This window comes from Equus asinus, chromosome 6, assembly GCF_041296235.1.
Source record: "Equus asinus isolate D_3611 breed Donkey chromosome 6, EquAss-T2T_v2, whole genome shotgun sequence".
Taxonomy (NCBI): domain Eukaryota; kingdom Metazoa; phylum Chordata; class Mammalia; order Perissodactyla; family Equidae; genus Equus; species Equus asinus.
The window spans coordinates 81,999,607-82,025,567 of record NC_091795.1 but is presented as its reverse complement, the minus strand read 5'-3'; the positions used below and the strand labels follow the sequence as shown (position 1 = coordinate 82,025,567).

At 51.1% G+C, this 25,961-nt stretch overlaps 2 protein-coding genes across 8 annotated transcripts in view; one reads left to right on the top strand and one right to left on the bottom strand.

Annotated features, from left to right (window-relative positions):
- Positions 1 to 17,635, top strand: part of EFR3B (EFR3 homolog B) — an 86,675-nt gene extending 69,040 nt beyond the window's left edge. For 2 of the 6 annotated variants that reach the window (XM_044772065.2, XM_070512497.1), the window contains exons 13-23: positions 530 to 702; positions 1,218 to 1,293; positions 1,787 to 1,948; positions 3,141 to 3,272; positions 4,854 to 4,921; positions 5,644 to 5,771; positions 6,513 to 6,604; positions 9,549 to 9,597; positions 10,929 to 11,035; positions 12,586 to 12,635; positions 13,068 to 17,635. In XM_044772065.2, the coding sequence (XP_044628000.1) occupies positions 530 to 702; positions 1,218 to 1,293; positions 1,787 to 1,948; positions 3,141 to 3,272; positions 4,854 to 4,921; positions 5,644 to 5,771; positions 6,513 to 6,604; positions 9,549 to 9,597; positions 10,929 to 11,035; positions 12,586 to 12,635; positions 13,068 to 13,173 (1,143 nt within the window). In that variant the 3' untranslated portion in view covers positions 13,174 to 17,635. Of the gene's footprint in view, positions 1 to 529; positions 703 to 1,217; positions 1,294 to 1,786; positions 1,949 to 3,140; positions 3,273 to 4,853; positions 4,922 to 5,643; positions 5,772 to 6,512; positions 6,605 to 9,548; positions 9,598 to 10,928; positions 11,036 to 11,655; positions 12,004 to 12,585; positions 12,636 to 13,067 lie in introns of those variants that run through there. The other 4 variants (XM_070512495.1, XM_070512494.1, XM_070512496.1 and 1 more) reach the window with 3 other exon arrangements.
- A 2,066-nt stretch (positions 17,636 to 19,701) lies between these two features.
- Positions 19,702 to 25,639, bottom strand: POMC (proopiomelanocortin). 2 transcript variants are annotated; one of them, XM_014856937.3, is made up of 3 exons: positions 25,482 to 25,639; positions 22,169 to 22,320; positions 19,702 to 20,491 (listed from the first exon to the last, which is right to left on the bottom strand). In XM_014856937.3, the coding sequence occupies exons 2-3, from the start codon at positions 22,298 to 22,300 to the stop codon at positions 19,859 to 19,861; spliced, it is 765 nt and encodes a 254-aa protein (XP_014712423.2). In that variant the 5' UTR covers positions 22,301 to 22,320; positions 25,482 to 25,639; the 3' UTR covers positions 19,702 to 19,858. The 2 variants fall into 2 exon arrangements, with proteins under 2 accessions (XP_014712423.2, XP_070368599.1); XM_070512498.1 differs by having other exon boundaries at positions 22,169 to 22,350; positions 25,482 to 25,629.
- Positions 25,640 to 25,961: the final 322 nt, after the last annotated feature.

Here is a 25,961-nt window from a genome sequence, read left to right as displayed (position 1 = left end):
GGCCGTGCCAGAAGAGATGTAACCAAATGCTGTGTGTGCTCTTGGGTTGTTGCCATGTGTGTGGTTCTGATTCCTCAGCCCAGCTGTAAGTGCGTCCACTGTTCCTCATTTCTTAGTGACTGTCCATACTCTTAGGGAAGCATTGTGTTCGCGGTGAGTGTTCATCGGTTGTGCCCTAACGGGTTACCTGGTGCCCAACATTAGGTTCAGAGGCTTCCTGGCTCCTGCTCCCCTCTAGTGTTCACCCCTGGCTTGCTTTTAACAACTTAATGTCCCTGTACACTGTCCGCATCCACCCACAAGTCTACTGAGCTGAGCCAAGCAGGTTGCCCATGTGGATGTTGGCGTGTTCCAAAAAGTTGCCTAAGGCGTCCCGAACCTAGGCTGGAGGGTAGGGAGAGCTGGAGTGGGGGATGTCAAGAGAGGATGGGTGCCTCAGACCCAGCTTCTGCTGGCTGCTGCTCCTTCTCCTCACTGCAGCTGAGAGGGCCAGAGTTCCTAAGCACGGCCATCCTGGGCTCCCTGGCAGGTATCCACAGGTTTCCAGTGCAACAACATGATGTCAGCCCTGCCCAGCAACTTTCTTGACCGCCTTCTCTCCACTGCCCTCATGGAGGATGCAGAGATCCGCCTCTTCGTTCTAGAGATTCTCATCAGTTTCATTGATCGTCATGGCAACCGCCACAAGTTCTCTACCATCAGGTGAGCTTGGGGTCTCCCCTCCGGGAGAAGACTCCCAATAGGGCCTCACACCCAGGTGGGAGGACAATTCAGATATTCAGTGAAACTCACTAGAGAGCTAATCATGGACACTGACGGTCCTGCCGGGGAGGAGGGACTGAAAGGGCACTTGTGCCTGGGGGGGCAGGGGCTGGATTGGAGATTTGGGAGATAAAGAGCAGCTTCTAAAGGGAGTTTTCAGGTGGGAAGGAAGGAAGGGGATGCAGGGTTATCAGTAGAGACTGAGGGGATTTGAGGGGAAGAAGTGGGGGAAGAGAATAATCTGGATCAGTATTTAAGAAAAAAGGACAAGCAAAAGTGGGCAGGACATAGAGGCTGAGAACTCTAGAGGAAGTGGAGATGGGGCTAAGAAGCCGGGCTGGTGGAGCCCTGGGAGGCTTTGGTACAACTAACGACATTGGGATAAAGCCCAATGACACCACGAGCTCTGACTGGCCTCGTAAAGGGCTAAGGTGGCCCCTTGCATCCCCTCCCAGTACCCTCAGTGACATCTCTGTCCTGAAGCTGAAAGTGGACAAGTGCTCCCGGCAGGACACCGTCTTCATGAAGAAGGTTAGCAAGCGCGACCTCAAGACACAGCAAACCCCTGGTGGGCCAGCCTGGTGGACCATGACCTTCCAGCCCCCATGTCACCACTGACCATTGCCCCCTGAGCCTGCCTCCTCCCTCTTTGACTGTGCTTAGTCAGATCATCAGCCAACCTCTCTGGGGAGTCAAGCCCCCAGGGTCACACTCACCGCTGAGGCCAGAGTGAGGACCACCCCTGGTGAGCCAGTCCAGGGCCACTGATTGTGTTCTCCTAAAACTGGATTTGAGCAGAAGTTTTTGTTGCCAGTTTCCCTGGACCCGCCCTTCACTAAACATGTACTCCTGAGTGTGTTCGCTTCCGCTGGGGTCTGCTCTAAAGGCATCCTCTCCCTGAGGGTGGAGGTGGGGTGCTCACAGCTGTCCCACTCCCTTCAGATTGGTCTTCCCATTCTCTTTGCCCCTCCTGTCCCCCACCCCTGGCCACTGTGGCCTTGCCCCACCCTTACCCCATCCCCAGCACTCCCAGCAGCTCTACAGACACATCTACCTGACCTGTAAGGAGGAAACGAACATACAGAAGCACTATGAAGCGCTATACGGCTTGCTGGCGCTCATCAGCATCGAGCTGGCCAACGAGGAGGTGGTGGTAGACCTCATCCGCCTGGTGCTGGCTGTTCAGGTGGGGCCTGCTGTGGGTAGGACATTGGGTTGGAATCAGGGGGAAGGGAGCTGTTTTGGCCAAGCACTAATGAGAGTGCAAGTAGCAACTGCTTACCAATTATTTTGGAGCCCAGGAATACTGTACCCTTGGTTGGCCAGACCACACACCGTGATCCTGTTTGGAGAACCACCAAAGAGTGCTTAATTCATGGCTTCAGCCCATCCTCAGGCTAAAGGAGGCTACGGGGCTAAAACACCCCTTAGCCTCTAGTATTTCAAGGCTCTCGTAGGGTCTGAATGAGACTCCAAAGATTACCCAGAGGGTGCTCGTGAGCCCAGAGTGATCCCAAAACAAACCTGTTCGTCTAAAGATTGTCTGGTTCCCAAAGCTGGCTGTGCTTCAGAATTGCCTTTAGCAGTTATTAAAGATACATATTCCCAGTTCTATCCCCAAGCCTGGGGGCCTGGAGGCTCCACAAGCCTCCCCCGTGACTCTCAGGCGGCCAGTGTGGCACCACATAGGGCTTTAGACGCTGACAGTCTGCCTGGGAGGAAGTCTACTCCCAAGGACGCAGGGAACCGGGTTGGGTGCTTCAGACCTCAAAGACCAGGGTCTCCGGGCTCCTTAAGCTGGGCGGGCATCAGATCCTGAATGGTAGCAAACCTAGGAAGTCAGTGGGGTAGAGTCTTAGGCCACCTGCTTGACGGTGCCACACACTGCACGGCCCACCCAGATGCGATGGTTGTCTTCATTCTGGAATTTGAGATTGCTTTGTGTCCCAATCCCCTAGATCTCTGACAATTTTGTCAGTTTAACATATGAGCCCAGCGTAGCAAGCCAGTCCAGTCCTCCAAGCATCACCCAAGGTCTGTGTGAAGGAAACAGCATCCTAGAGGCAGGATTAGTGAGAGAGCGTGGGCAAGTCAAGGTCACTAACGCTGGAACTGCAAAGTGGATAACTGAGGTCATCGCCTCTCTACTCAAGTATTTGTGAGCCTCCAGCTCATGGATTGTTCTGGGGACAATTCACTTCAGCTTTGATGAGGGTGACTTCTGTCTCCCAGAAAGTTACGGGGCAAATGCTGAAAAAAGGCTTAGTCTAGAGAAGTGGGTCATCTCTAGAGAAGGTTGGGGAGAGGTTGGGTGGAAGGTGGGGCGCCAGTAGAATTAGTCAGTTAAAAACTCCAAAGGCCCCTCTGTGTTGTCACAGGACGTGGCGCAGGTCAACGAAGAGAACTTGCCCGTGTATAACCGCTGTGCCCTCTACGCGCTGGGCGCCGCCTACCTCAACCTCATCAGCCAGCTCACCACGGTGCCTGCCTTCTGCCAGCACATCCATGAGGTGGGTGTCCTCAGGACTCTGGGAGCTCAGGCGTTTCCCCAGAACGACTCTTCCTTCATTGCATGAGCCCTGTGCTTAGTCCCGGCGTTGAAGAAAGGGTTGACATGGGGACTGATACTAGTGAGAAGTTACTGGAGGCAGCATTTCCTCCTGTGTGACATGGCGTAGCAGGGCGGGGTCGGGCATGGGCAGCATCCTACACCAACTGGCCACCTGCTCCCTGCCCTCCTCTACCTTCTGTCCCGCTCTGCCTCCCCCACTTCCAGAACCGCACACACCCCTCAGGTCATGTGGGACTAAAACTACTTTTAAAAAATTTTTGCTATGAAAGTTTTCCAATATCACAAAGCAGTGTAAGTAGAACGATGAATATCCATATAGCTGTCATGGAGATGAAACAGGAAGATCTTTCCACATTTGGTTCATCTGTCTCCTTTTCTTTTTCTTTTCCTTTTCTGAAATATTTTAAAACAAACCTCAGCTATCAGGTCGTTTTGCGCCTGCATTTATCAGTATGTGTCTAAAAAGATATGGAGGGCCATCCCAGTGTCATAGTGGTTATGTTTGCATGCTCTGCTTCAGTGGCCCAGGTGTTGTGGGTCCTGGGTGTGGACCTACACACCACTCAGCAAGCCATGCTGTGGCAGCATCCCACATACAAAATGGAGGAAGATTGGCAACAGATGTTAGCTCAGGGCCAATCTCCTTCGCCAAAAAAAAAGGACACTTTCCCACATAACTGCCACGCTATCGACATGCCTAATTAAATTATCAATTATGCCTTGGTGTTGCCTGATACCCAGTCTGTAATCAAATGTTCTCAATTGTTGCAAAAGACATTTTAAAACATACTGAAGTATTTATAGGTGGAATGATATGATGATAGGATTAACTTTAAAATACACTAGCAAAACAAAATAAAACAAAACAAGAAATCCCAGGTCTCAGCCAGCTTGGCCTGGCTCGGGGGGGTGGGGAAGGGTGTTGTATCACTGTGCCAGGACCCTCCCAGCCTCTGGGCTGAGGAGGTAGTGCAGGAGAGGCAATGCCCAGATGTCCTCCTCATTGAAAGTAGTGGTATCATCGCTTTCTTGCCTCCTGCACGTACTTGCAGGCCAACTATCCTCCTGCTTCTCACCATCTCCATAACTTTCACCTTTCTTGTCAAAAATTTGCAAAGGATGCTGAGGGAAGCTCAACGTGTCACTGTCCAGCAGAATGGTTTTGCAATGCACCTGGGTTTGGGGTGACCTATGCTCCCTTTTTCGTGTTTAAATAGAAGCAGGAATAGGGCACAGGAGCAGGACACTGCAGTCTCTTGGGAGCTAAGTCCTCTGCATTTGAAGGACACCATGAATGTGTGTCATTGGGGATAGCTTGAGCCGTCCTCCTGGGCTTCTCTGGCTGCTCTGAGGGCACTGTTGGTCTGAGTTGCTCCCTGAGAAGCCCAGCTGTAGGGTGCTCTGCCAAGGAATCTGTGGGAGGGAGGAAATGCTTGGAGGGGCGGGAGATCTTTCATTGCCTGTTCCAGCTCCTTCTCCCTGCTGAACCCAGCTCTATCACAATTCCTCCAAACTGCAGGTGATAGAGACCCGGAAGAAAGAGGCTCCGTACATGCTCCCTGAGGACGTGTTTGTGGAGAGGCCCAGGTAGGAGCACACCTGGGCCATGGTCAGGGACACCCGAGGCAGCTGGTGGAGAAGGGGGGCGGTCTGAGGGCGTCTGTGGGCTTGAGGGTGGAAAGTGGACCCTGCCTGTGGCTCAGAAGTGCTGGGTCGAGTTTGACTCCCATCACATGGCCATAATCCACGCCTTGAGCCATGTTGGTGTGTTGTACTGTAGAGTATGTGATGCAACCCCTGGGAACTCTGGCCAAACCCTGGGAATGCATCCTGGAGGAGTCGTTCCTGACAAGACGCTGCCGTCAATCCAAGTGGCATTCTCAGACTGTAGTCTGTGGGCCACTATTGTCTCAGCATCAGAGGAACTCAAGGAAAAGATATTCTGAAAACACAGAACGCCCAACAATGGGAGATGGCTTTACCAATTATGGCCCATCCACACAACAGACAACCAGTAGCCCATCCACAATGTTTTGGAAGAATGGTTAAAGTGAAGAAAATAGATCATGTAACAGGAATGTGGGGGACGGGGCAATGCTTGTGTGTGTGCATAAATGTATATAACTAAAGGATTTTGCACAAAATGTAAATGTGGTTATTTCTGGAAAGTGGGACTGTGGGTGACTTCTTCCTTTTTCTTCTTTGTTAATTTGTTTAATGAGTGTTGCTTTTATGCTAAGGAAAGGCACGAGGCAATCATCCTAGTTCACCGTGGGCCTCACTTGCCTCTCCCCTCCTTTGTCTTCCAGGCTGTCTCAGAATCTTGATGGAGTGGTGATTGAGTTCCTCTTCCGCCAGAGCAAGATCAGTGAAGTCCTGGGGGGCAGTGGCTACAATTCAGACAGGCTCTGCCTGCCCTACATCCCTCAGCTGACAGGTACGAGCTCTGCTCAAGGACTCCCCAGTCTGCCTCTGGCTATCTTGGCCAGGTAAGGCCCTGAGTGTAAGGGACTGGTGGGGTCTTCAGTCACCTTCCATGGTACCTTGGATGTCACACAAGAGCTGAGAGACACAGTGGCCATCTATGGTGAGATACTCTTGATTTCCCCACCTCTCCTCCTCAGCACAGGGTCCCTGGGAGTAACTGGCCCGTGAGGTAGCCTGCCCTGGGGGTGGGAGAGGCCCCATTGTGCCAGAAAGAGCACAAATGAACTATGGAAGTCGAGACCCAGCTCTCTGTGACTTACTTCCTGAAAACCCTTAGACAAGCCTCTTGGCTCTGAGTTTCCATTTCCTTGACTGTAAAACAGAGATGTTAATGATTCCTGCCCTAGAGGGTTGGTGTGAGAGGTAGGTGAAGTAAGGAAGGCACACGCACGTGGTAAGTGCTACCGGAGTGACAGCCACTAGTGCTGTTAGCAGATGACGCTTACACTGGTCGAGATATGCCCTCTGGTCATGAGCAGCTTCTTTGTGCTCATCAGTGGTTTCGAAATCTTAGCCCTGAAAAGCAAAACTCGCCTCCCTAAGATGGACAGCTGTAGCCTCCGTGTGTGCCCAGCCCCCACAGGACTGCGGGCCAGGGAAAGGCAGAGGGGCTGGGAGGTGGTGCACAGGCCTAATCCTCGCTCACTCTCTGAGGACTGCGAGTCCAGCTTCTGGGCTTCTCCTTCCCCAGATGAGGACCGCTTATCCAAGAGGAAGAGCATTGGAGAAACCATTTCCCTGCAGGTGGAGGTGGAATCTAGGAACAGCCCAGAGAAGGAGGAGGTGAGTGACCTATACTTGATACACTGTCCTGGTGAAGCCCAGCATCCCCAGGGCAGGGGACCTGCTCCCACCTCCTCCGCAGTCAGACACTCCAGGCTCCCGGCTCCCTCACCTGCACAACACATTGAAGGCTGCGGGGAAAGTACATTCTCCAGTGAGTCCTGTTTTCTTACTCACTCTCATCACACATATCATAGATATTTCCATCTGGAAACATTATTTGTGTCCCCCGCACACACACACTCCCATGAGGATGTCATAGAAATCATTCCTGAAAGCCTTGCTGGCAGTCGTTCCCCATTTATGATGGAGGCAGACATGCTCCGCGTTGGACATTGGGAAGCCTGACAGGAGAGAGGAGGCTGAGAGTAGCTTTCAGCTCAAAGCGCTCTCTCCCTCCCTTCTTCTCTTAAGGGCCATGAATATCTTATTTCTGTTCAAATTAACATGTGATAGCTCCCCTGCTACTACTTCTTCTACCTCAGGGAATAAAGCAGATGTACCCAAGAGTAAGAGAGAATAAGGAATCATGTGGAAATGCCACATTTCCTCTCTCAATGAGGAAAAGGAAGGGGGAGAGACAGGGAGCAGGGAGCGAGGAGTCGTGGGGAGGTTGAAGCCACAGATGGAGCACGCTTGTTTTTAATGGTGACACCCCAACTAAGGGATTCGGCGGAGGCGTGGGGGAAACTCAGCAAGAAGTGAGGAGGACGTGCGTCTGGGTGGGACTGGGCAAGGAAGACTTGCGGGATCCTTGGGTACGGGTGGTTTCTGCCCATTAGGGCTGGTGTAGCTGTGGAGGACGGCCTTGACACCGAGCCTTCCCCTAGATGAGACTGGAGCAAGGACAAGTCATTGGTGGAGATCAAACCTCCCTCCAACCGTGCCCCCTCCACCACTTTGACAGCTCTTTATTTGTTGGACGGACCTCCAGGGCAGGGCTTTTCAAAGCTTGTCTGGAACCTTTCTTGGAAGAAAGCTCTGACTCAGACTAATTGGAGAAGTAAAATGAGGTTGAATCAGGGGTCTTCCAAAGCCCTTCTAGCTCTACGAGACTTGGAGCCTCAAATGTGTTAGGCCCCAGCGTGAGTTGGCTGCTCTTCCCCTCACACACACCCATGGTTGTGATTCTCCCTTCCCAAGAGTTAAGAAACCCTCAGGAATTGATGAGCTTAGCAAAGCAGAAGGAGGAGAAATGCTTACCTGGGTATAGAGCTGCCTACTCGCTAGTGGCCTCCTGGGTCACCAATATGGGCTCCTTCCCCTCTTTGAGAGTCATCTTAGCCCAGGATGGCTTGGTAGCTAAAGCAGGGTGTGGGGACCTCCACCACATGCCCTCTGCCATGCTATAATTCTTTCCACTTTCATCCCACCATGCCCTATCCCTACCCCTTCAGAATCCTGTGGTGGCTCCCTGGAGCCTTATGTGGCAGGCTGATATTGGATGGTCAGTAAATGCTGGTTTGGTCAAGTTCCAAACCCAGTGCCTGGCATTCAGAGCCATTTATAGTCTGGCCTGGCCCTACCATTTCATTTTATTTCCCCCTCCTCTCTGGCATACATCCAGTGTCCCCCTCTGATTGGGCTTCCCCATGCTATCTCATCCACCTCCATGTCTTGGCTAGTATGGAATCCCACATCCGAATCATCCTTCCTCTCCACATCTCCACCCATGGATCACCTACTCTTCAATGCCCAGCTTGTGTTCCATTCCCTCCATACACCTCTCTCTACCTGCCCTTGCCCAGTGATCTTCCTTTTCTCTGTGGCCACCACACAGTTCCCTAGTGCCTCACACATGACTGTCTGACGTTGGTCCATGCTGACATAGATGGATGGATGGATGTACAGAGGGTGAATCTTCAGAGTGAACGATAGCTCGGTGCAGCTCTCTCTTGCATGTTCTTCTTATGCTAACAAATTTTGCAAAGCATGTGCTCACTTAATATTTATTGAATGCCTTTATCCCTTACCTACATCTCTGTTCTTTCCTACTCAAATGAGCATTTGGTGAATGCCAAACAAATCGAAAAGTGTACAGCTCAATGAGTTTTCACAAAACTAATATACTGGTGCAGTCACACCGAGATCAGGGAAGGGAACATTGTCACTGCCCAAGAGCTCCACTTCTGCACCCTTGTCCCCAAAGGGAGCCACTAGCCTGGCTTGTGTCACATCGTAAAGTTTATATCAATGAAATCATTCTCTCCTGTGTCTGCTTCTTTCACTTAGTGTTATGTTCAAGTGATAGAATATGAGTAAATCATGGGTCTTGGCTTTCAAGGAGCTCGTAATCTAGTGGTGAATTCCTGGAATTTAGTCCAAACTCCTTCACTATTTTCAGCACCTGACCTAAGGCCACACATCCTTGGAGTACCCTTCTTTGGGTCTGTTTCTTTCCCCCCTCCTTTTATGGAGTCAGAGGACTGAGATCCTGTGATCCAGGTCCTTGGACTATCCTCAGCATGTCTTACCTTTATTAAATACTGAAATCACCTCAATGGGTAATTTAATATCAGAAGTCTTCAAAAATGTTATTCAGTTCTTGAAATTTACATTTGAGATTATATTTACCAACTGTCTCCTCTCGCTCCCAAGATTTTCTGTTACATTCTCTGTAGATTTTTTGAATTACAGTGTTTTCCTCCCACGGGGCTTAATGGGACAATCTAGGGGGAAGGGAGGGACAGTGCGTTCTTTTAGGTGAGACTGGGGACTCTGATGAGGAATTAGCCTCCCCACTTCCATTTCACTGCTCTCCTTTGACTGGCATCTCTGTGCCTGCTCTGGGAGCTTCCAGAGACCCTGGTGAGAATGTGGGTGTCCTGAGGGAGTTTCTGCCCGTCATGACATTCTTCTGAGAAGTGAAGGGGCTGCCAAGGCTGCCTCCTCCCCAGCCTCCCCTGCTCCACCTTTCTGAGCACTTCTGTCCCCTCTCCCTCAGCGAGTGCCTGCAGAGGAGATCACCTATGAGACACTAAAGAAGGCCATTGGTAAGTGGGAGGCCCCAGGGGCCTCCAGTTGGAGGGGAGGTTTGGATGGGAGGTCGGGTGGGTCCTGGGAATGCGTGTGGGTGTGTGCAGCCCCATCTGCTGCCCTCCCCAGTGTGTTTCAGCACAGATGTGAGGGGAGAGCTGGGTGGCTTCCTCTAAATACATCACAACTACCAAAGCTGCGATTAAAAATCCCGCTGTCCTGATGGGGATCAATGTGTATCCTGTCAGGCAACCCTTTTTCTACTGACAGCTGCCTTTAAAAGGAATCCATTGAGGGTTACAGTCAGTTAGGTAAAAAGCAACTTTGTATAAATACTTTGACTATTTTGTGGTAGATTTTGATACAAAAGAACAAGTTGGCCAATGAAAGATATTAAAAACAAATCATATTAATATTTATTGCAAAAGATTTTTAAATGCAGAATTACTTCATCTGTCTGGGTTATTGAGCAATGAAAATTCCAAGTAGAATTTTTCTGATAACTGATGACAAATTATACCTTCAAATGCCAAACCTTTTTATTTTTGTTCTCTTCGGTGGTACTCTTCCTGAATGTGCACACTGCTTTGCCTTCTTTTTTGGTTTTTTAAAGATCTTATTTTTCCTTTTTCTTCCCAAAGTCCCCCAGTACACAGTTGTGTATTTTTAGTTGTGGGTCCTTCTAGTTGTGGCACGTGGGATGCCACCTCAGCATGGCTTGATGAGTGGTGCCATGTCCGCACCCAGGATCCGAACTGGCGAAACCCTGGGACGCCAAAGCGGAGCACATGAACTTAACCACTCAGCCACGGGGCCAGCCCCTGCTTTGCCTTCTTGAACAAAGTGTGATGAACATACTTGACACTCCCCGTTTTTTTTTGCTAACGCATTTTGGATACCAAGAGGAATATGTAGAAACCTTAAACTAAATGGCCTCAGGCTGCTCTGCCATAGGGGTTCCATGTTGGCATTTCCATTATTGATGTCCCTTTTCGAATTACCTCCAGAGTACTTTCTGTTTCAGGAACTTCCATTCAAGCGTCCTAGCGGCAATGCAGTTTCTTGGGGCTTTAAAAGCTCAGCTTAAGGGTCCACTTAACTAGTTCTCAAATGCTTACACAAGGAAGGGGGCTGAGCGCTCAGGCAGAAGTCTAGCCCTCCTGGGGCCAAGTGATGGCACCACACCTTCCATGCCACCATGCCCTGCTCATCAGCAGAGGGAAGGCTTGAGCTGCAATTACAGACAGTGCTCCCCTTGGGGAGTCCACCCATCTTTCCGTCTTCTCAGTCCCTGCTCCAGCCTCAGTGGGGCGGGACCTCCAGGCTCACCCAGCTCTCTGTGCTGCAGTGGACAGTGTGGCAGTGGAGGAGCAGGAGCGTGAACGGCGGCGGCAGGTCGTAGAGAAGTTCCAGAAGGCACCCTTTGAAGAGATTGCAGCACACTGTGGGGCCCGGGTAAGTGAGGCATAACAGGGGCGAGTCCTTGGGGACCAATGGGACACTGAATTTGGGTCCAGGGCAGGACTGAGTTTCTAGGAGATCTTGGCACTTTTGTCACCCAGAAGTTAGGGTTTAGATCCCAACAGTGCCCTGGCATTACATTGAGCCAAATGAGCCAAAAGACTTGGCTATTAGTCATACACTCCTCCAGACCTCACAATATTCACAGAAGGAAGAAGCCCTGACCTCGGGAGCTTCTGTATCAAACAGACAGATGAGGAGGAGGAGGATGATGATTATTAAATTTTGCTGAGGAAGATTCGCCCTGAGCTAACACCTGTTGCCAATCTTCCTCTTTTTTTCTTTTTTGTATGAGCCACCACCACACCATGGCCACTAACAGACGAGTGGTGCAGGTCCATGCCCAGGATCCAAACCCAGGCTGCCCAAGTGGAGCACGCCAAACTTAACCACTAGGCCACTAGGGCTAGCCCTGAAACAGACAGATTATAATAATTATAATAGCAAGTTCAAAATAGCACTTACTGTGCACCAGAGCATCTTACATTTATTAGCTTATTTCGTTCTTGTGACAACTCTGCAAGGTTGGTGCCATTATGATCACCATGTTACAGAGCAATGGGGAAGGAGCCATGGCCAGTGTTTGCAACGGGGCATGCTTCCAACCAGGGATCCTGCAGGAGAATGGAACAACCTGGCTTGGAAAAGAGATCAAAAAGAGAGGGTGCCAGACAAGTAGGAGGAAGGACACAGGTCTACACTTAAGGGAAGAGCACAAACATTTCTTGAAACTGATTATTTGCCAAGATGTGTTAGTCACAGTTTCCATCTTAGCAACAATGAAACATAATTGTAAACATCCAAAATGTACAAATAACTTTTATTGTACTTTTTCCTCTCAATAAAAATACGTGTAATCTTCTTTTCTTTTACATATACAATATATATATTTCCAATATATTTCTTTTTCTATTGCAGTAACATTGGTTTATAAGATTATACTATACATATATTTCTAATATATTATAGTAATTATCTAATAATATAGATAAATACACGTAAGTGTAATCCAGATTTTTCTGGGCCTATAGTGTCCTAACCTCTTGTTCCATCTTAAGAGGTAGACACTGCTCATTTCCTGAGCTCAGAGTTGAGGTCCAGTTACTGAAGACACGCACAGTCTGACTCTCCGTGTACATGGACTTAGTTGGAGCCAGAAGGACCAGAGAAAGCATCTTCCCTAACCCACCAGTTTTGCACAGCTGCTCTTTGGGAGTTAAGGAAAGAGCTGGAACCAGCTCTGAGCCTCCTGACTCCATGCCCAGCAGGCCCTACTGCCCCACTGGAGGAGTTGAGTGGCTCTGCCAGATCTGAAGCCACAGTCAGGGTCCATGGATCAATGCTGGAAAGGAGCTCACAGCAGCTCCCTTCCGAAGGCTGCAGCTGCCCTGCACCTCCAGCACGTGCCCTGGCCAGGCGGGCTGTGAGTCAGCTGGCCGAGGTGCTGGGAGCCCCCAGCTCACTTTCCCTCTGTCTGTGTCTAGGCATCACTGCTGCAGAGCAAACTCAATCAGATCTTTGAAATCACCATCCGGTAAGTGGCAGCCCTGGGCAGGGGACCCCTACCTCTGTGGCCCAGCATTGGGAATCCTCCTGAATCCTCCCCTCACACCTGTTTCAGTCCTCCCTCCTCCCAGCCCCTGTCTCCAGGGCTGGAGTCAGGCACCAACTCTCCCCAGACAAGGAAACAGAAACTAGAGAGAGAGAGAGCCTGGAAAAGAGCCAGGAGTCCTTGTGTCTCAGGCTTGTGCTTTACTTTCTAAAGCAACAGTGTTAATGGAGAACCTGCAATGAAGCTTGATGTTCAGCTGTAGATTCTAGAACTTGAAACCTGGGAACCCACAGAGTGACAAAGTCTCTGGTTCCTGCCTAAAGAGAAACCTGAATCAGCTGCTCTGTTTGGTGGCATGGGGTGGGACCCCAGAACCCCCCTCATGTCTTTCTCATCCATGTGTTCCTGCCCCAGGCCCCCCCCAAGCCCATCAGGAACCATCACCGCAGCCTACGGCCAGCCCCAGAACCACTCCATCCCTGTCTACGAGATGAAGTTTCCTGATCTGTGTGTATACTGAATTTCAAGAGACAGAGCTACTCGGAGGGGTGGGGTCTGAGGGAGGGGCTCGCCCTCACACCTACCCCTACAACATGGAAATCTAACTGGGATCTCAGAGAAAAAGCACCTCGGATGGCAGCACCTCCCCAACTTAAGCAAGGTGGAGCCTCAGGCCCCCTCTCGGCCCTCTCGCTTCCTCCTTGTCTTCCCTGAGGGAGAGCTGGCCACCTGCCCCTCTGGGGCCAATAAGCATCTCACCTGCACCCTTTGTCTCCTCCTTTGTGTCAGCCAGGGGCCAAGAATCGTGGGGGCTCTCCAGAGAGAGGCAAAGGTCCCAAGAAGCTCCTACTTTGTGTAGCAAGTGAAGGGCTTTCGTGGGGATGTGAGAGGGTAGGGGGCACCGCTGCCATTCTCCCAAGAGGGAACTAGACGGACACACAGTTGGTCAAAGGAAGCCACAGATTGCCATCAGAAGGAAGCAAGGCAAGCTCCTCTTGTAAAGCAGTGGCGTGTGAGAGCTGGAAGATGGACCGGCTGCTCTCCTCCAAGCATCCCCTCCCTCCTTCCCCACTGGAGGATCCAAAGGCCCTTAAGTCTCTGGTGTCTCTTCCACTCTCCTGCTCACCCTACCAGTTGTCTCTCCGTGATTCTTTCTATTATTAGTTAATGGTGAGCCCTTAACACAAGAGCTGGCATAGAGACACCATGGGGGACAGCGATAACGGGGGCTGGCTCTCCACAGGCTGGGGGCTGGGTGGCTGTGCCAGGGAGCATCAGTGTGGGCCTGCCTCCTGTAGAGGAGCGGCAGGCCGGCAAGGCCACGTCCTTCTGTAGCATCTCCTCACCTCCTTTGTTCACAGGGAGCTGGTTGGGTCTGCCTGTGGTTCTCTCCCTTCTAGATGTTTCTCTGAGTTGAATTCTCTCTCTCTGATGCTCTGATTCCTGAGGATCCCAACTTGTTTCTACAGCCTCTGGGTTGAGGGAGGACAGCACAAGGTAATCTGGTTCTAGATGACTCAAAAGGAGGAGGAACTGCAGGGGCCCTAGGCCTGCCCACATCACCTCCTATGGAAGAGGCTTGGGCCTGGTTGGGTGGGGAGCTGGGGAGGAAAGCTGGGGGAGGAGTAGCACTTTGTGGCTCAAGGATGTCAGAAGTCAACCTTTTGGATGTCTCATTCGAGGAAAGAAGGATCCAGCACCTAATACCGGAATGATCTCTTCGCTCTTTGGACAGAGCCTGGACGTCTGTGCCAACTCTCCAAGCTTGAGGCCTGGGGAGAGGTGGGGGAGACCCTGTGGGTTCTGGGCTCTCACTCTCCCGCGTGCCGTCTGCCCGTGTGCGGAGGAGGAGCTCTGGCAGAGCCAGAGGCCTTTTGCTGCGCCCTCTCCGCTTCCCCATCTCATCCCCACTCCGGGGGCCTTTATGCCTCCAGAGCCACCTCCGGCACAACCTCACCGGGGCCTCCTCCCGTGGCAGCACCCTATGGTCCAAAATAGCCCTTTTCCCCTTTTCCAGTCAGACTTCCCACAACTTTTCTGAGCAGACATAACTCACAGTAAGGTGTGAATGGTCAAATGATTCCTCCCTGGGGAATTTACTTTTTAAAAAGCGGGAGGGTGAGTAGAATTCTTGACCCAAATGATCCCTTTTGAGGACACAATTTTTGGCAGTGTGGGGTGGGGTCAGAAGCAGGCTTTTCTGCCAGGGGGAGGGCAGGCTTCTTGGGACACCCGGGGTCACACTCCTGCACCTGGCCCTGCACAGATGCACTGTGAAAGCCTGATTATTAGAACAGAGAGGGGTATTTTCCCAAACTGGGAGAACCTTAACATACGCATTTTCCCACTACATGTTCAATAAATTTCTTGGATGGGGGGCTATCTGACCTTTGTTCCTGTAGTTCCCACTCTTGGTCACTGCCTCTGTGCCGTGGGCCTGTGTCTTCCAGATGGCCTGCATGACTACAGGGCCCAGGGAGCCCAGCTCTGTGCTACCCCCGCCCCCCACTGACCCCCAGCTTCTTGCTGTGCTCTGGCTTTTGGCTAATGCTCAACCCAACTTTACAAGCATGAACTCAGATTTCTTTTTACTTTAATATCTCTTTATTAAACCAATTTTAAAATAATTTGAGACAAACTTGAAAGCAAATAACCTCTGGAAGAAACGTTACAGGAAATCTAAATCTTGAGCCACAAACATGTCTTTCCTCACTGGATCTTTCCATCTTTATCCCTGCCTGGCTTTGATGACAAACCCTGTTTCTTGTGCCTACTTGACTTTAGGGTCCACCCCATGGCAACTGCCCCCTGACCACCGCCCTCGGGGCCCAGCTTCTGGGACTTGAGAGTCATGGCGCTGGAGCCTCTTTCTAGAACCAGAGACCTGCAGGTTCTTTCAGCTGTCTCCCCCTCAGCCCCACCCTGGGAACCGTGAGGAAAGAGGTGCAGGATTCCCATTCTTCACACGCTCAATGCTGGCTCCTCTGCTTCTGTCCAGAGCAGCTCTTTCTTTACATCACGTTGCTTAGCAAAGATGTGCTTCTTTTGGAGAACTGGCTATTTTTTGAGCACCCACCCTCTCCTCAGTTTCAGCTTACACTCGGTAGAATATTAGGTTGCCTGCTGACATGGAGTAGAACCTGGGTTCTGGCTAAATGTGCCTCAGAGTCAGAAAGTTTAAGGTGCATGTTAACGTGAACAGACATTTAGATGATAGGTTAAGCAGTCTCCTTCACCCGCCACAAGTCCTGGGAGAGAGGCAAAGCAGAGTTTGGTGGGTGCCCAGGCCCCGGTCCAGTGTCGCTGCTTCCTGCTTTGCATGCCGTCTGGAGTCTGGCAGCACTGTGCAATGTGACTGACCCTTTTGCTCCCCTTCTCTGTTGTGATTTTGAGCTCAGAGGAGCCAGCAAGCCCATCCAGATCAGCTGCTCCCCGAAGCCACTGAGGACTCTTGCTTCATGGGCAAGGGGTAGGGTTGGCTAGTGCTCTGCTGAAAGAACTTAATAGGCATGAATGTATTTGAGATTTGAAAGTTCTATTAATTTGGTTGAGTCACCTAAGTGTGTAAGAAGCAGGTCAGCAGAAGGCACCAATGCAATCCTGGAGGCTCCTTCTGTTTTCCTTGCAGTGGGGTCACCAGTGCCCTGTGTCTCGTCACATTTCCTTTCTCTGAAAAGTAGAAATAAGTGGTTTCTTGACTCCTAAACACCTCCTCGCCAGAGAAGGAGCCTGAGCAGGTCAGAAGAAGAACTAGAAAAGCCCTCAGATGCTCTCCTCTGTCCCCCTCCATCTCGTACACAAACATAGATGGAAGAGCAGTGAAAAGTGGGGCTGGGACTATCTAAAGTGCTTGAAGAGGCTCAAGGGTCATATACGCGCTGCCCTTTGCTTGGGTGTTCTGGGTCCCAGAGGACATGTTCCAGCTGGCCTAAGAACCAGAACAGCCTTGGGGTACCTTTAAATGGCTCAAAGGCCAGACCTCTTGGCTTCTTTGGGGTCCCCTGGGTCAGAATACCTTCCAGTTGCTCTTCCATTGTCCAGGCCTTCTGACCTGGGTACAGAGAGTATCATTGAGAAGTGAGGCTGTTTCTCCCAGTTCCTCTTCATGACCATAAAATGGCAGCTGGCCACCTAGGGGCCTGTGGGAAAGGACTAGACCCGAGCTGTTAGGCTGAATATTATGTTTGAAGGTAGACAGGGAGATCGGCTCATGGGGCAGGCCACGTCACTTCCCCTGACCCATTGACCTTGCTGAAATAAGGCATTTTCCTTCCATCTGGGGAGACAGTTTAGGGCAGTGAGTTGCTTCTTCATCCCATTAACCCTAGAAATCTTCAGGTTAAGGTGACCCCTTGTCTCAAATCTGGCATAGGTCTGAAGACTGCAGAAGGATGGTCACAATAGGCCTGCCCAGCTGGGGAAGTGGGGAGAAGTCACGGGGGCTGTGGGAGAGGCTCTGTGGTCTGTTGGAGCCAGATGGCAGTTCTGTGTGCTCTCTTTCAGCTTCAGCCAGGTTGACCAGGTCTTTTCTCCTTCAGGGGACCTTGAGGCCTCAGCCCATCATCTTCCTCTTTAAGCTCTTCCTCCGTGACTGTTGATTCCGGCCTGTGGAGTGCAGAGCTGTAAATCCACAAATGCTGCAGCTCACACCTTATAAGATGTCTGTGTCCATTTAGACCTTCATGACCTGGCTGAGCGTGTGTGTGCCCGTGTGTGTGCATGTGTGTGTAATGTAGTCCATAGTTGACAATGTATGTATATAATAGCTGACGTATTTATATGGGAGCGCAGAATTAGTGCCTGTGGCTGTTTTCTGTATTTGAAACTCATTGAATCAAATTAGTTTTAAGGAAGGGGAAAGAGGGGTGGGGGAGTGTAGGAAGAAGGACTCTTAGTAAGATCATTCTTCACCACTATTAGTCGGGATTTCCCAATGAGCCTTCATGATGCCCTTTTCAAATAAATGTTAATGTTGTCACCACATGGTTGTCTCTTTTATTTCTTTAGAGTAAATGATTTTTTGAGATGCAAACAGGATCTGAAAATACCAACATTAACCGCTGACATTTAGCCACCCCCTACCTGCCATTACTTTGCTTGCCTCAAAAGGAAGGAGGGTAGGGAAAGGATGCTACCAAGATGTAAACTTGAGGCCCAGTGTTCCCAGCATGGGAGCATCCTCTGATGGGAAGGCCTGGGCCATTTCTTCACTGTAGTGGCTGGAATCTAGCCCCATTTCATGTAACCCACACTGGGAGAGACTTATCTTAGGAGTCTGACTTTCTGATTCAGGACTTCCCAGGGTGCACTCCAGTTTTCTTTAATTTTGAACTCATAGAACATCAAGATATGGGGACATATATGTAAGTGCCATACACAGGTGTTTCCCAGCTAGCTTTGATCTGTACCGTCCACTGGTGTGTCTAATGCAGTTGACATGTATGTGTGCATGTCTGTGTATATAAGTATCTGTGAGTCTCTTTTGAATTGTGTGTGGCTGCAAACCCATGACCCCAGCATTGTGAAAACACCATAGGGACATACAAAAGAAACACAACCCCTGGTCTATGTGCTTGCAGAGGGTAGAGTTTCCCAGAGAGGAGAGCAGAAGACATACGTGCAGCAAGAAACTGTGTCCTCCCGTCAGGAGGGGCTGCCTGCAGAAACACTGAAAATGAGCAGGCTCAGCTGGAAGAGATCACAAATTTCCCAGTGGAAGTGGACTTGAGGCTGGGCTCATGTTGAAAAGAGGATGACATTCACAATGGTGGGGGAAGGTGGGGGATTCCAGGCCGAGGATGAGACAAGAAGAGTGAGCAAGACCAGTGGTGGAAACAGGGTTTGGAAAGAAAGGTGAACTTTGTTGATAAAGGCCCTGCATGCCATGCCGTGTAGTGTTGAATTGATAGAAAATTGGAGTTGGGTGACTTTTTTTGCTGAGGAAGATTCTCCCTGAGCTAATATCTGTTGCCAATCTATCTTCTTTTTGTATGTGATCCGGTACCAGCATAGCGTAGGTCCACACCCAGGAACTGAACCCAGGCCGCCACGTGGAGTGTGCTGGACTTAACCACTAGGCCACCGGGGCTAGCCCTGGGGTGACCTTTTTGGCTCTTGAGCCAGGGAATGTGGAGAAAGCAAGATTCTGTATGCATTAATATGAAGAATTTATGTACGATGGGTTATGGAGGAGAGTGACTGGAAACAAGGAGGCCAGTTGCTTAAGAAGCTGTTCGATAGTGGAGGCCTGAGCAGGGAGCACTGAGGATGAGCAACACCAGGAGAGAGCTTGAGAGAGCAAGGGGGAAAAGATAGAGGACTTCAAGACTTGAGCCCGAGGGACTGGAAGAAGCATCTGTGTATATTGCGTTGTATTTACACAGATGTGTCTCCATGGCTGTGTGTCTGTGTGGGCGAGAACTTGTGTTTGAAAATACTTGCCAGTAGCCTGGGAGTGCAGTCAAATCTGAGCTAATGCCAACCCTCGGCTCTCACACACAGCTTCTCAGTGATAAAAAAGATCACACCCATTTTCTCAGTCCTCACAATAGCCCTCATGCTGGGGAGGGGTGGATGAGAGAACTAAATCTTGGAGAAGTTCCTTCAGAGACTCACCTAAGGTCACAGATAGCTACAGATGCAGGGAGGCGTCACCACAGCTCGCCACCTCACAGCCCAGAGAGCCCTCCCAGTTGCGGGTGGGCTTCATCAATGTTGGGCTGGCTTTTGGAGCTGGACCAGAGCCAGGGTGGCTCCTGTAGGAATCCTCCCTACTGACGCATCTGCTAGCTGAGCAGTCTTCCCACCCAACGGAGGGTGGGAAATGTAGCCACCCTGAGCCATCACCCAAACTATTTGCCCCCTTGAAGACCCATTTATGGGAGGGGAGTACATTTTCCTTCCATTCCTACTATGTCCCATGTGACAGACTCCCACTGGGTCACATGGAAACCATTATGTCTCGCCTCCAATATATTTTGCTCTTTGTCTGACTCATATATATTTTAACTGTATTCACCCAGTCGCCATTCAAAGTCAGAGTCAGATGTGAAACTTGAAAGGTTTTATTTACTAACTACACACAGCTTAAACAGGCCGAGTATCTGCCGCTGTCACCGCCCGGGCTGCGAGGCGGCAGGAGGGCAGGCGAGGAGCGGGGACTTCGGGCCGACTTCCGGGGAGAGCAGCCCGGGCCCGCCGCGCCCTCACTGGCCCTTCTTGTGGGAGTTCTTGATGATGGCGTTTTTGAACAGTGTCACCAGGGGCGTCTGGCTCTTCTCGGAGCTCATGAAGCCGCCGTAGCGCTTGTCCTTGCGCGGGCTGCCCCAGCGGAAGTGCTCCATCTTATAGGGCACCTCGTCCTTCTTCTCCGCCGCCTCGGCCTCCGCCACCAGGCTGTACCCCAGCACGGCGGGGGCCGCCGCGCCCTCGGGCCGCTCCCCGGCCAGCTCCCTCTTGAACTCCAGGGGGAAGGCCTCGGCCGACTCGTCCTCGGCACCGTTGGGGTACACCTTCACCGGGCGCCGCTTCTTGCCCACCGGCTTGCCCCAGCGGAAGTGCTCCATGGAGTAGGAGCGCTTGCCCTCGCGCGGGCCCGCCTCGCCGCCATCGCCGCCGTCGCCGCGGGGCCCGGGGCCGCCCAGCACCACCACCTCCTCCTCCTCGCGCTTCTGGCCCGCGCCGCCGCCGCTGCTGCTGTTCCGGCGGCCGAAGCGGTCCCAGCGGAAGTGGCCCATGACGTACTTCCGGGGGTTCTCGGTCAGCGGGTGCTCTTCGCCGTTGCCGGGGAACACTGGCGTCTCGGCGGAGAGGTCGAGCTTGCAGGCCCGGATGCAGGCCTGCGGGAGAGCGGGTGCGTGAGGGCCACCCCGCCCCGCACCCCCCGCGTTGTGCCCGGGCCCTCCGTTCCCCGTGCCCTCTCCACGTGCTGGCCGGGAACGCGGGGCTTGGGCTGCAGTGGCTCCTCTGCCCAGGCCGCCGGCCGTCCCCGCCTGCTTGGCCCTCACGGACATCTGAGACTCAGCTTGGGCATCGCCCCCTTTTGTCCCCTGTAGCCCTTGACACTTCTGTCCCGCAGCTACCACAAAACCCCCCTCCCACTCCGTGGTTTACTTGGCCCATAGCTTTTGTGAGCAGGGTCACCGTCTTCCCGTTATACGTCTGATACATGGGAATTAAATGGCCAGTGGGTGCTGGTTGTTGGGACTTAAGGAATATTGAATAAATAAATATGGTTCAGTTTGAGTCTGGGAGGGACACTGGCCTGAAATTTGGGGGAGAATCTCCCCAGGTGGGAGAAGTAGAAGTCTGGCTTCTAGGACCTGTATTTTCAATAAGGCCTCAACCTTACCCCAGTGATCTGCAAACCTACCTCCTGCCCTAGCCCAGCCGTCTCCCTGTACCATGCCTCAAAACTTTCCCACGCCCATCCGGCACTTTCTCTGGTACTTTCAAGACTTCTGAGCTGATCCTGTACTTTCCCCAATCAGTGAGCCCTGGGAGGGGGTGGTTTACTTCCCTGTCATCTCATCTCATGTCTCTCAAGAGTCATCCAAGAGTCTCTTGGATCTCTCTAAACTAGAACTCACAGAAGTTCCCTGGCTTCATTGTTTCTGTTTCATATTCCACCTGCAACCTGCTCTGTGTTTTTGAGAAAGTCTCTCTCTACACTTTAACTCAGGCTCTCCAGTGACAAAAAACAGAATGTAGCGATGTGTGTTCCACCCTCCCTAGGCAGGTGCTGGCAGCAGGATGGAACTCAGTCACTAACACCAGCAGTCCGTCTTTTAGTCCTTGCTTGGTCTCATTGCTCATTTATGCCTCCCAATACGCATGCGCGCACACACACACACACACACACACACACACACACACCCTGTTGTGACCTGGAGGGAATTCCAGCCTGGCACAAAGGGCCTTTACATGCTTCTGGAAAGGCTGCAAGAAGGTCAGTCCTCCAGAAGAGGCATGAGACATTTGGCACCAGTTAGAGGAAAATGGCACCTGGGTTTTCCTTCTCCCTCTAGAGGTGATTTGCGGTGCTACCTCGCTGGGTTTGTAACTGGTAGTAGATAGAAAGGGAAGAAAAATGGAATTAAGATGGCAAGTGATATGAGGTTATTTAAAAAGGGATAATTTGGGGGCTAAAAGATTGAAAATGTAAGATTGAGGGATAAATTATTGTCATTACTGTTATTAGTATTGTTATTATTATTTTTATGGCACTATCTCTAAATAGCTTAAATGGAGTGGGGTCTCCATACAAGAAGACAGGGCAAGAAGCAAAGATAATCACGCAGAAATTGTGGACCAGACCCATCTGGTCCTGCTTCCTGAAGCTGCTTCCTCCCCCTCCTTGACCTAATTCTGACTTCACCCTAGAGGTCTGTTCCTGCCCTGGGTTGAGTTATCCATGTCTCTGGGAATGAATCCAAACCCATTTCTCTTTTACTGTCCCAGCCCCAGCCCCAGTCCCATCTGATGCCCAAACAAGATGGCACCCATGGCCCACATACCAGCAGGTTACTTTCCGTGGTGAGGTCCTGACACTGGCTGCTCTCCAGGCACCAGCCACGCACTTCCACGGAAGCCTGAAGCAGCAGGGCCAGCAGCAGGGCCCCCGAGCGGCTGCCGCACGATCTCGGCATCTTGCAGGCAGGCTGAGGCTCTGCAGAGGCAAACAAGATTGGTGGGACCCCTGCAAGGAGCAGAACAATGTTGGCCACTCACCAGGAAGGACTGTGAGCCAACATTAACAACACCCTCACTTGTGGAGCTCAAGGCTTTTTGAGGACAGGAGCAGTTCAAGAAAGTTGGTGTTCAGGGTGGTGGTGTGAGCTGTGGTAGAGAGGAGGGAGGCGGGACCTGGGTGAACTATGCGCAATTTCCCCCTTATCTCATGTTAAAAATCAGATCCCAAAGGAGATTAGGGCTGGAAGCTATTTGGGGGGTCATTTTGTCCAGCCTGTTATTTAAGAGATGGGGAAACTGTGGCCCAGAGAGAGACAATAACCTGTGTGTTCATGACAAGGGAAAGCTAATTTCTCCTTTTGCTAGCACACAGCTTTCCTACTTCATCACCGTCATGAAGCTATAGTTCTAACGCTCCAGAGCCAAGCAGTAACTTGGAAAAGATAAAGGATTCTGAAGCTCCTGCTCAAGATGGTCTTTTCCCTCCTCCTCCCCCAGGACCCTACCATTCCTCAGAAACTCTTATTTCCTATAAATAGTAGGTTTGCATGAAGGCAAATAAAACCTCTGACCAGCTTAGCCAAAGCCTCAGCCAACCTAGTTTGATGTCCTGCACACAAACCACTCAGGTAATCACTATTTCCCACACCCCTGCAAATTTGGAGAAATTTATTTGTAAAGCAGACCCTCATTCTTTTAAAACCGGCTCATCTTCTAAACATATTATATGTCAGACCCCTTGTTCTCTGAGTGTCTCAAATGTAGTCTGAAATAGCTGTACTTGAAGATGCGGTAGATGTGGAAGGGAAGGAGACACAGCAGAAGGGAACTCCTCCCATCGTGGAGAAGTCAGGAAGTACCTCTGGGCAGCTGCTGCAGTCAAGAGGTCAGGAGGAGGTAAAGAGGCGTGCCAATGCTGCCTATTGGCCCCTGTGCCCAACCCTTTCCCCAGCCCTCTAGCTCTCACACTGCCATGTCCCCCCTCACCCAGGTCAGGCCCCTGAAGTGACCCTGAGTTCTGTCATCAGCTTACCACCAACCTCAAAATCATTTTGGATTTCAGAAGATCTCAACCAGCTGTTAGGAAGAAACGTAATTAGATGAGAAAAGTAACTTACATTAATGTGTGGAAGACTAATTGTCTCTCCTAATGGAAAATTGCATTTTAAAATGTTTGCCTAAAGGAATCTTGTATTTGTGGAGGCATGGGCCAAATCTTTTTTTATAGGGAAGCCTTTAGAAGTGAAAGCTCTCCTTGGATCTCATTGTCTACTTCAGGCAGCCACTTCCTTCTCTCTGCCCCACCCCCATTCCTTTCCCCCAAAGCTGAGCCAGCTCAGGGCTCCCTTCTGAATGCTTGCCAGGCACCACCTGTTTTCAGAACAGCCGTTAGATGGCACTGGCAGCCAGTGAGCCGGCCCATCAGTATCTCAGGCTGAAGGGGCGTTTGGGAGAACATTGGTCAAACCGTGGTGTCCAGTCATGATGGGGGACAGGCTGCTCCTGTGGTAGACATTTGATTCTCCAGTTCAAGTATAAAGCCTGAACTTGGTGGACAAGGCAATTTACATTAAAGCTCTGAGACCACACGGCACAGAAAAATGCCAATTTACAAGAGAAGCAGAAAAAATGCTAGTTATATATCACTGTTGACAAGTGTAAAAGAACATATTAGTAGAGAAAGAAGTAAAATCATACAGGTCTGACAGTTCCCTCAACTATATTTCAATTCTCAAAATTGGCCATTCTGAAGTGATCATTTTCTAAAAACCTACCTCATGATTTCAGGCCTTTCTGAAAAGCACCAGAGAGCATTTCCTCTCCTTCTGCCCTACTGGCTGTGTTGCCCAACATGGTGACATTCTCACTCCCCACCCTCTCAAAGCTCCATTCTACTGCTAAAAAGTTAGGTAGTTTCCAGAAAGCAACTTGTTTTCTTTTTTCTTATGTGTATTTTCCATTTTCCTACAATGAACAAATATTACCTTGTGTCATTTTTTAAAAGTAGTAACGTAATGGGGAGATGTCAAATATTGGGCTTTTTGCAGGTAAGGAGAGTGTTATAACCCAATAATTGAAAGCCTTAGAAAAATAAATAGAAATTTGTGATTTTTTAATTGACTAACTTTATAATACAGCTACATTTATTGGAATTCATATGTGTAGGTGAATTCTCTATGAGCTAAACAAAACATTTCATGTGTTACCCTCACTGGCCACGCCCTTCTGTCAACATTAGAGGAGCAGAGGTGCAGAGTTGTGTCCTTGCACATGATCAAGTCCTAAAGCATAAGTGTCAAAGGAATATAAACTCCTTAAGTAAACCATAATCTGTGCATATCTTAACAATTGACAAAACAAATGCACGCTTTTACTTTCCTTGGCTCCTTCTGGCCATTCTGTGACAGCCACCACCTCCCCATTTATACTGAAGAATCTGAGGGATCCAAATGCCCTGCAGACTCTCCCTTCTTCCTTGGAAACGCCCCTTGCCCGAGCCTCTGTGAGCTCAGACGGCTGCCTCCGCTCTGCGGTCCTACGTAGTGCACAGACAGGGCGGTTCAGGACCTTGGACAGTTCCCGCCCGGGCGCCCTCTTTCCACCCTGGCTGAATTTTGTGGAAGAGGAGACCCGGGTCGCGCCGTGGCGCAGCCACGTCGGGTGCTCCAGAGTGGGCAGGGAAACGAGGATTCAGGGGTCTGGATTCCAAAAAGCCTAGACTACAAGGAGTTTATTATGACTTTTAGCCTTTCCTCTCCTGCCCCCTTTTCTAACGTTAATTTGAGCTAGAGTTATATGGTATCTTGTAAGAAGTTACACCTACCCAGGAAATGGGGAGGAAGAGGAGCCAAAAGACCGGGCTGTCCCCAGAAGGCGCTAAGAGTTTCCGGGGTCCTAGCAGTCCCACTCCCCGGGGCAGACGCGGCCGCCAGCTCCTGGAAGCACTATCTTCAGCGCCGCAGCCGTTCGCTCCGCGGCGGGCGGCTTCCCACGCCGCGCTCAGTACAGAAAGTTTTCAAAGAGCTCAGGACCGAGGCGAGCCAAAGGCGCCTCGAGTCCGCTGTGGGAGCTGGGAGAGAGCATCCCGAGGCAGGGCCCCCAGGGTAAGAGCGGGGTTCCGCGCCGCTGCGCCCTTACCTGCCGCGGGGATGCTGCTCTCTGGGCGACTCCCGCTGCGCCGGGGCGAGGATGCTGGGGGCCTCTCTTGGTCACTTTTCTTCCTCTCTTTCTCCTCCTTCGCCGCCGCCTGGTCCTGGTCGCTCTCCCGGTCCTTATATATCTGCCGGGCTCGCCCATGTGGGCTCTGGAGGAGAACTTCCCGGCAGGGCAACGTAACAAGCAACTCCCCCATCCATGGGAAGGGGGGCCATGGGGAGGGGGGTTTCCACTTAGGAGCTGAGCGCAAGGGCAGACGTGCCCGGAAAGGGGGCTGGATCTCTGCCCCCGGAGGCTGGAATTAACACTGTCCCGCTGAAGGGCGCACCTGGCAGCAGTCAGGAAAGAACTTAATTAAGGTCGGTTTTGGGTCTCCAGTAAGGACGAGCAGGCGGCTTAGCACCCTGGTGTGGGGCAGGCCTGGCACGCCTGCTGAGGTCGTTGAGGAGAGGGTGAACTTAC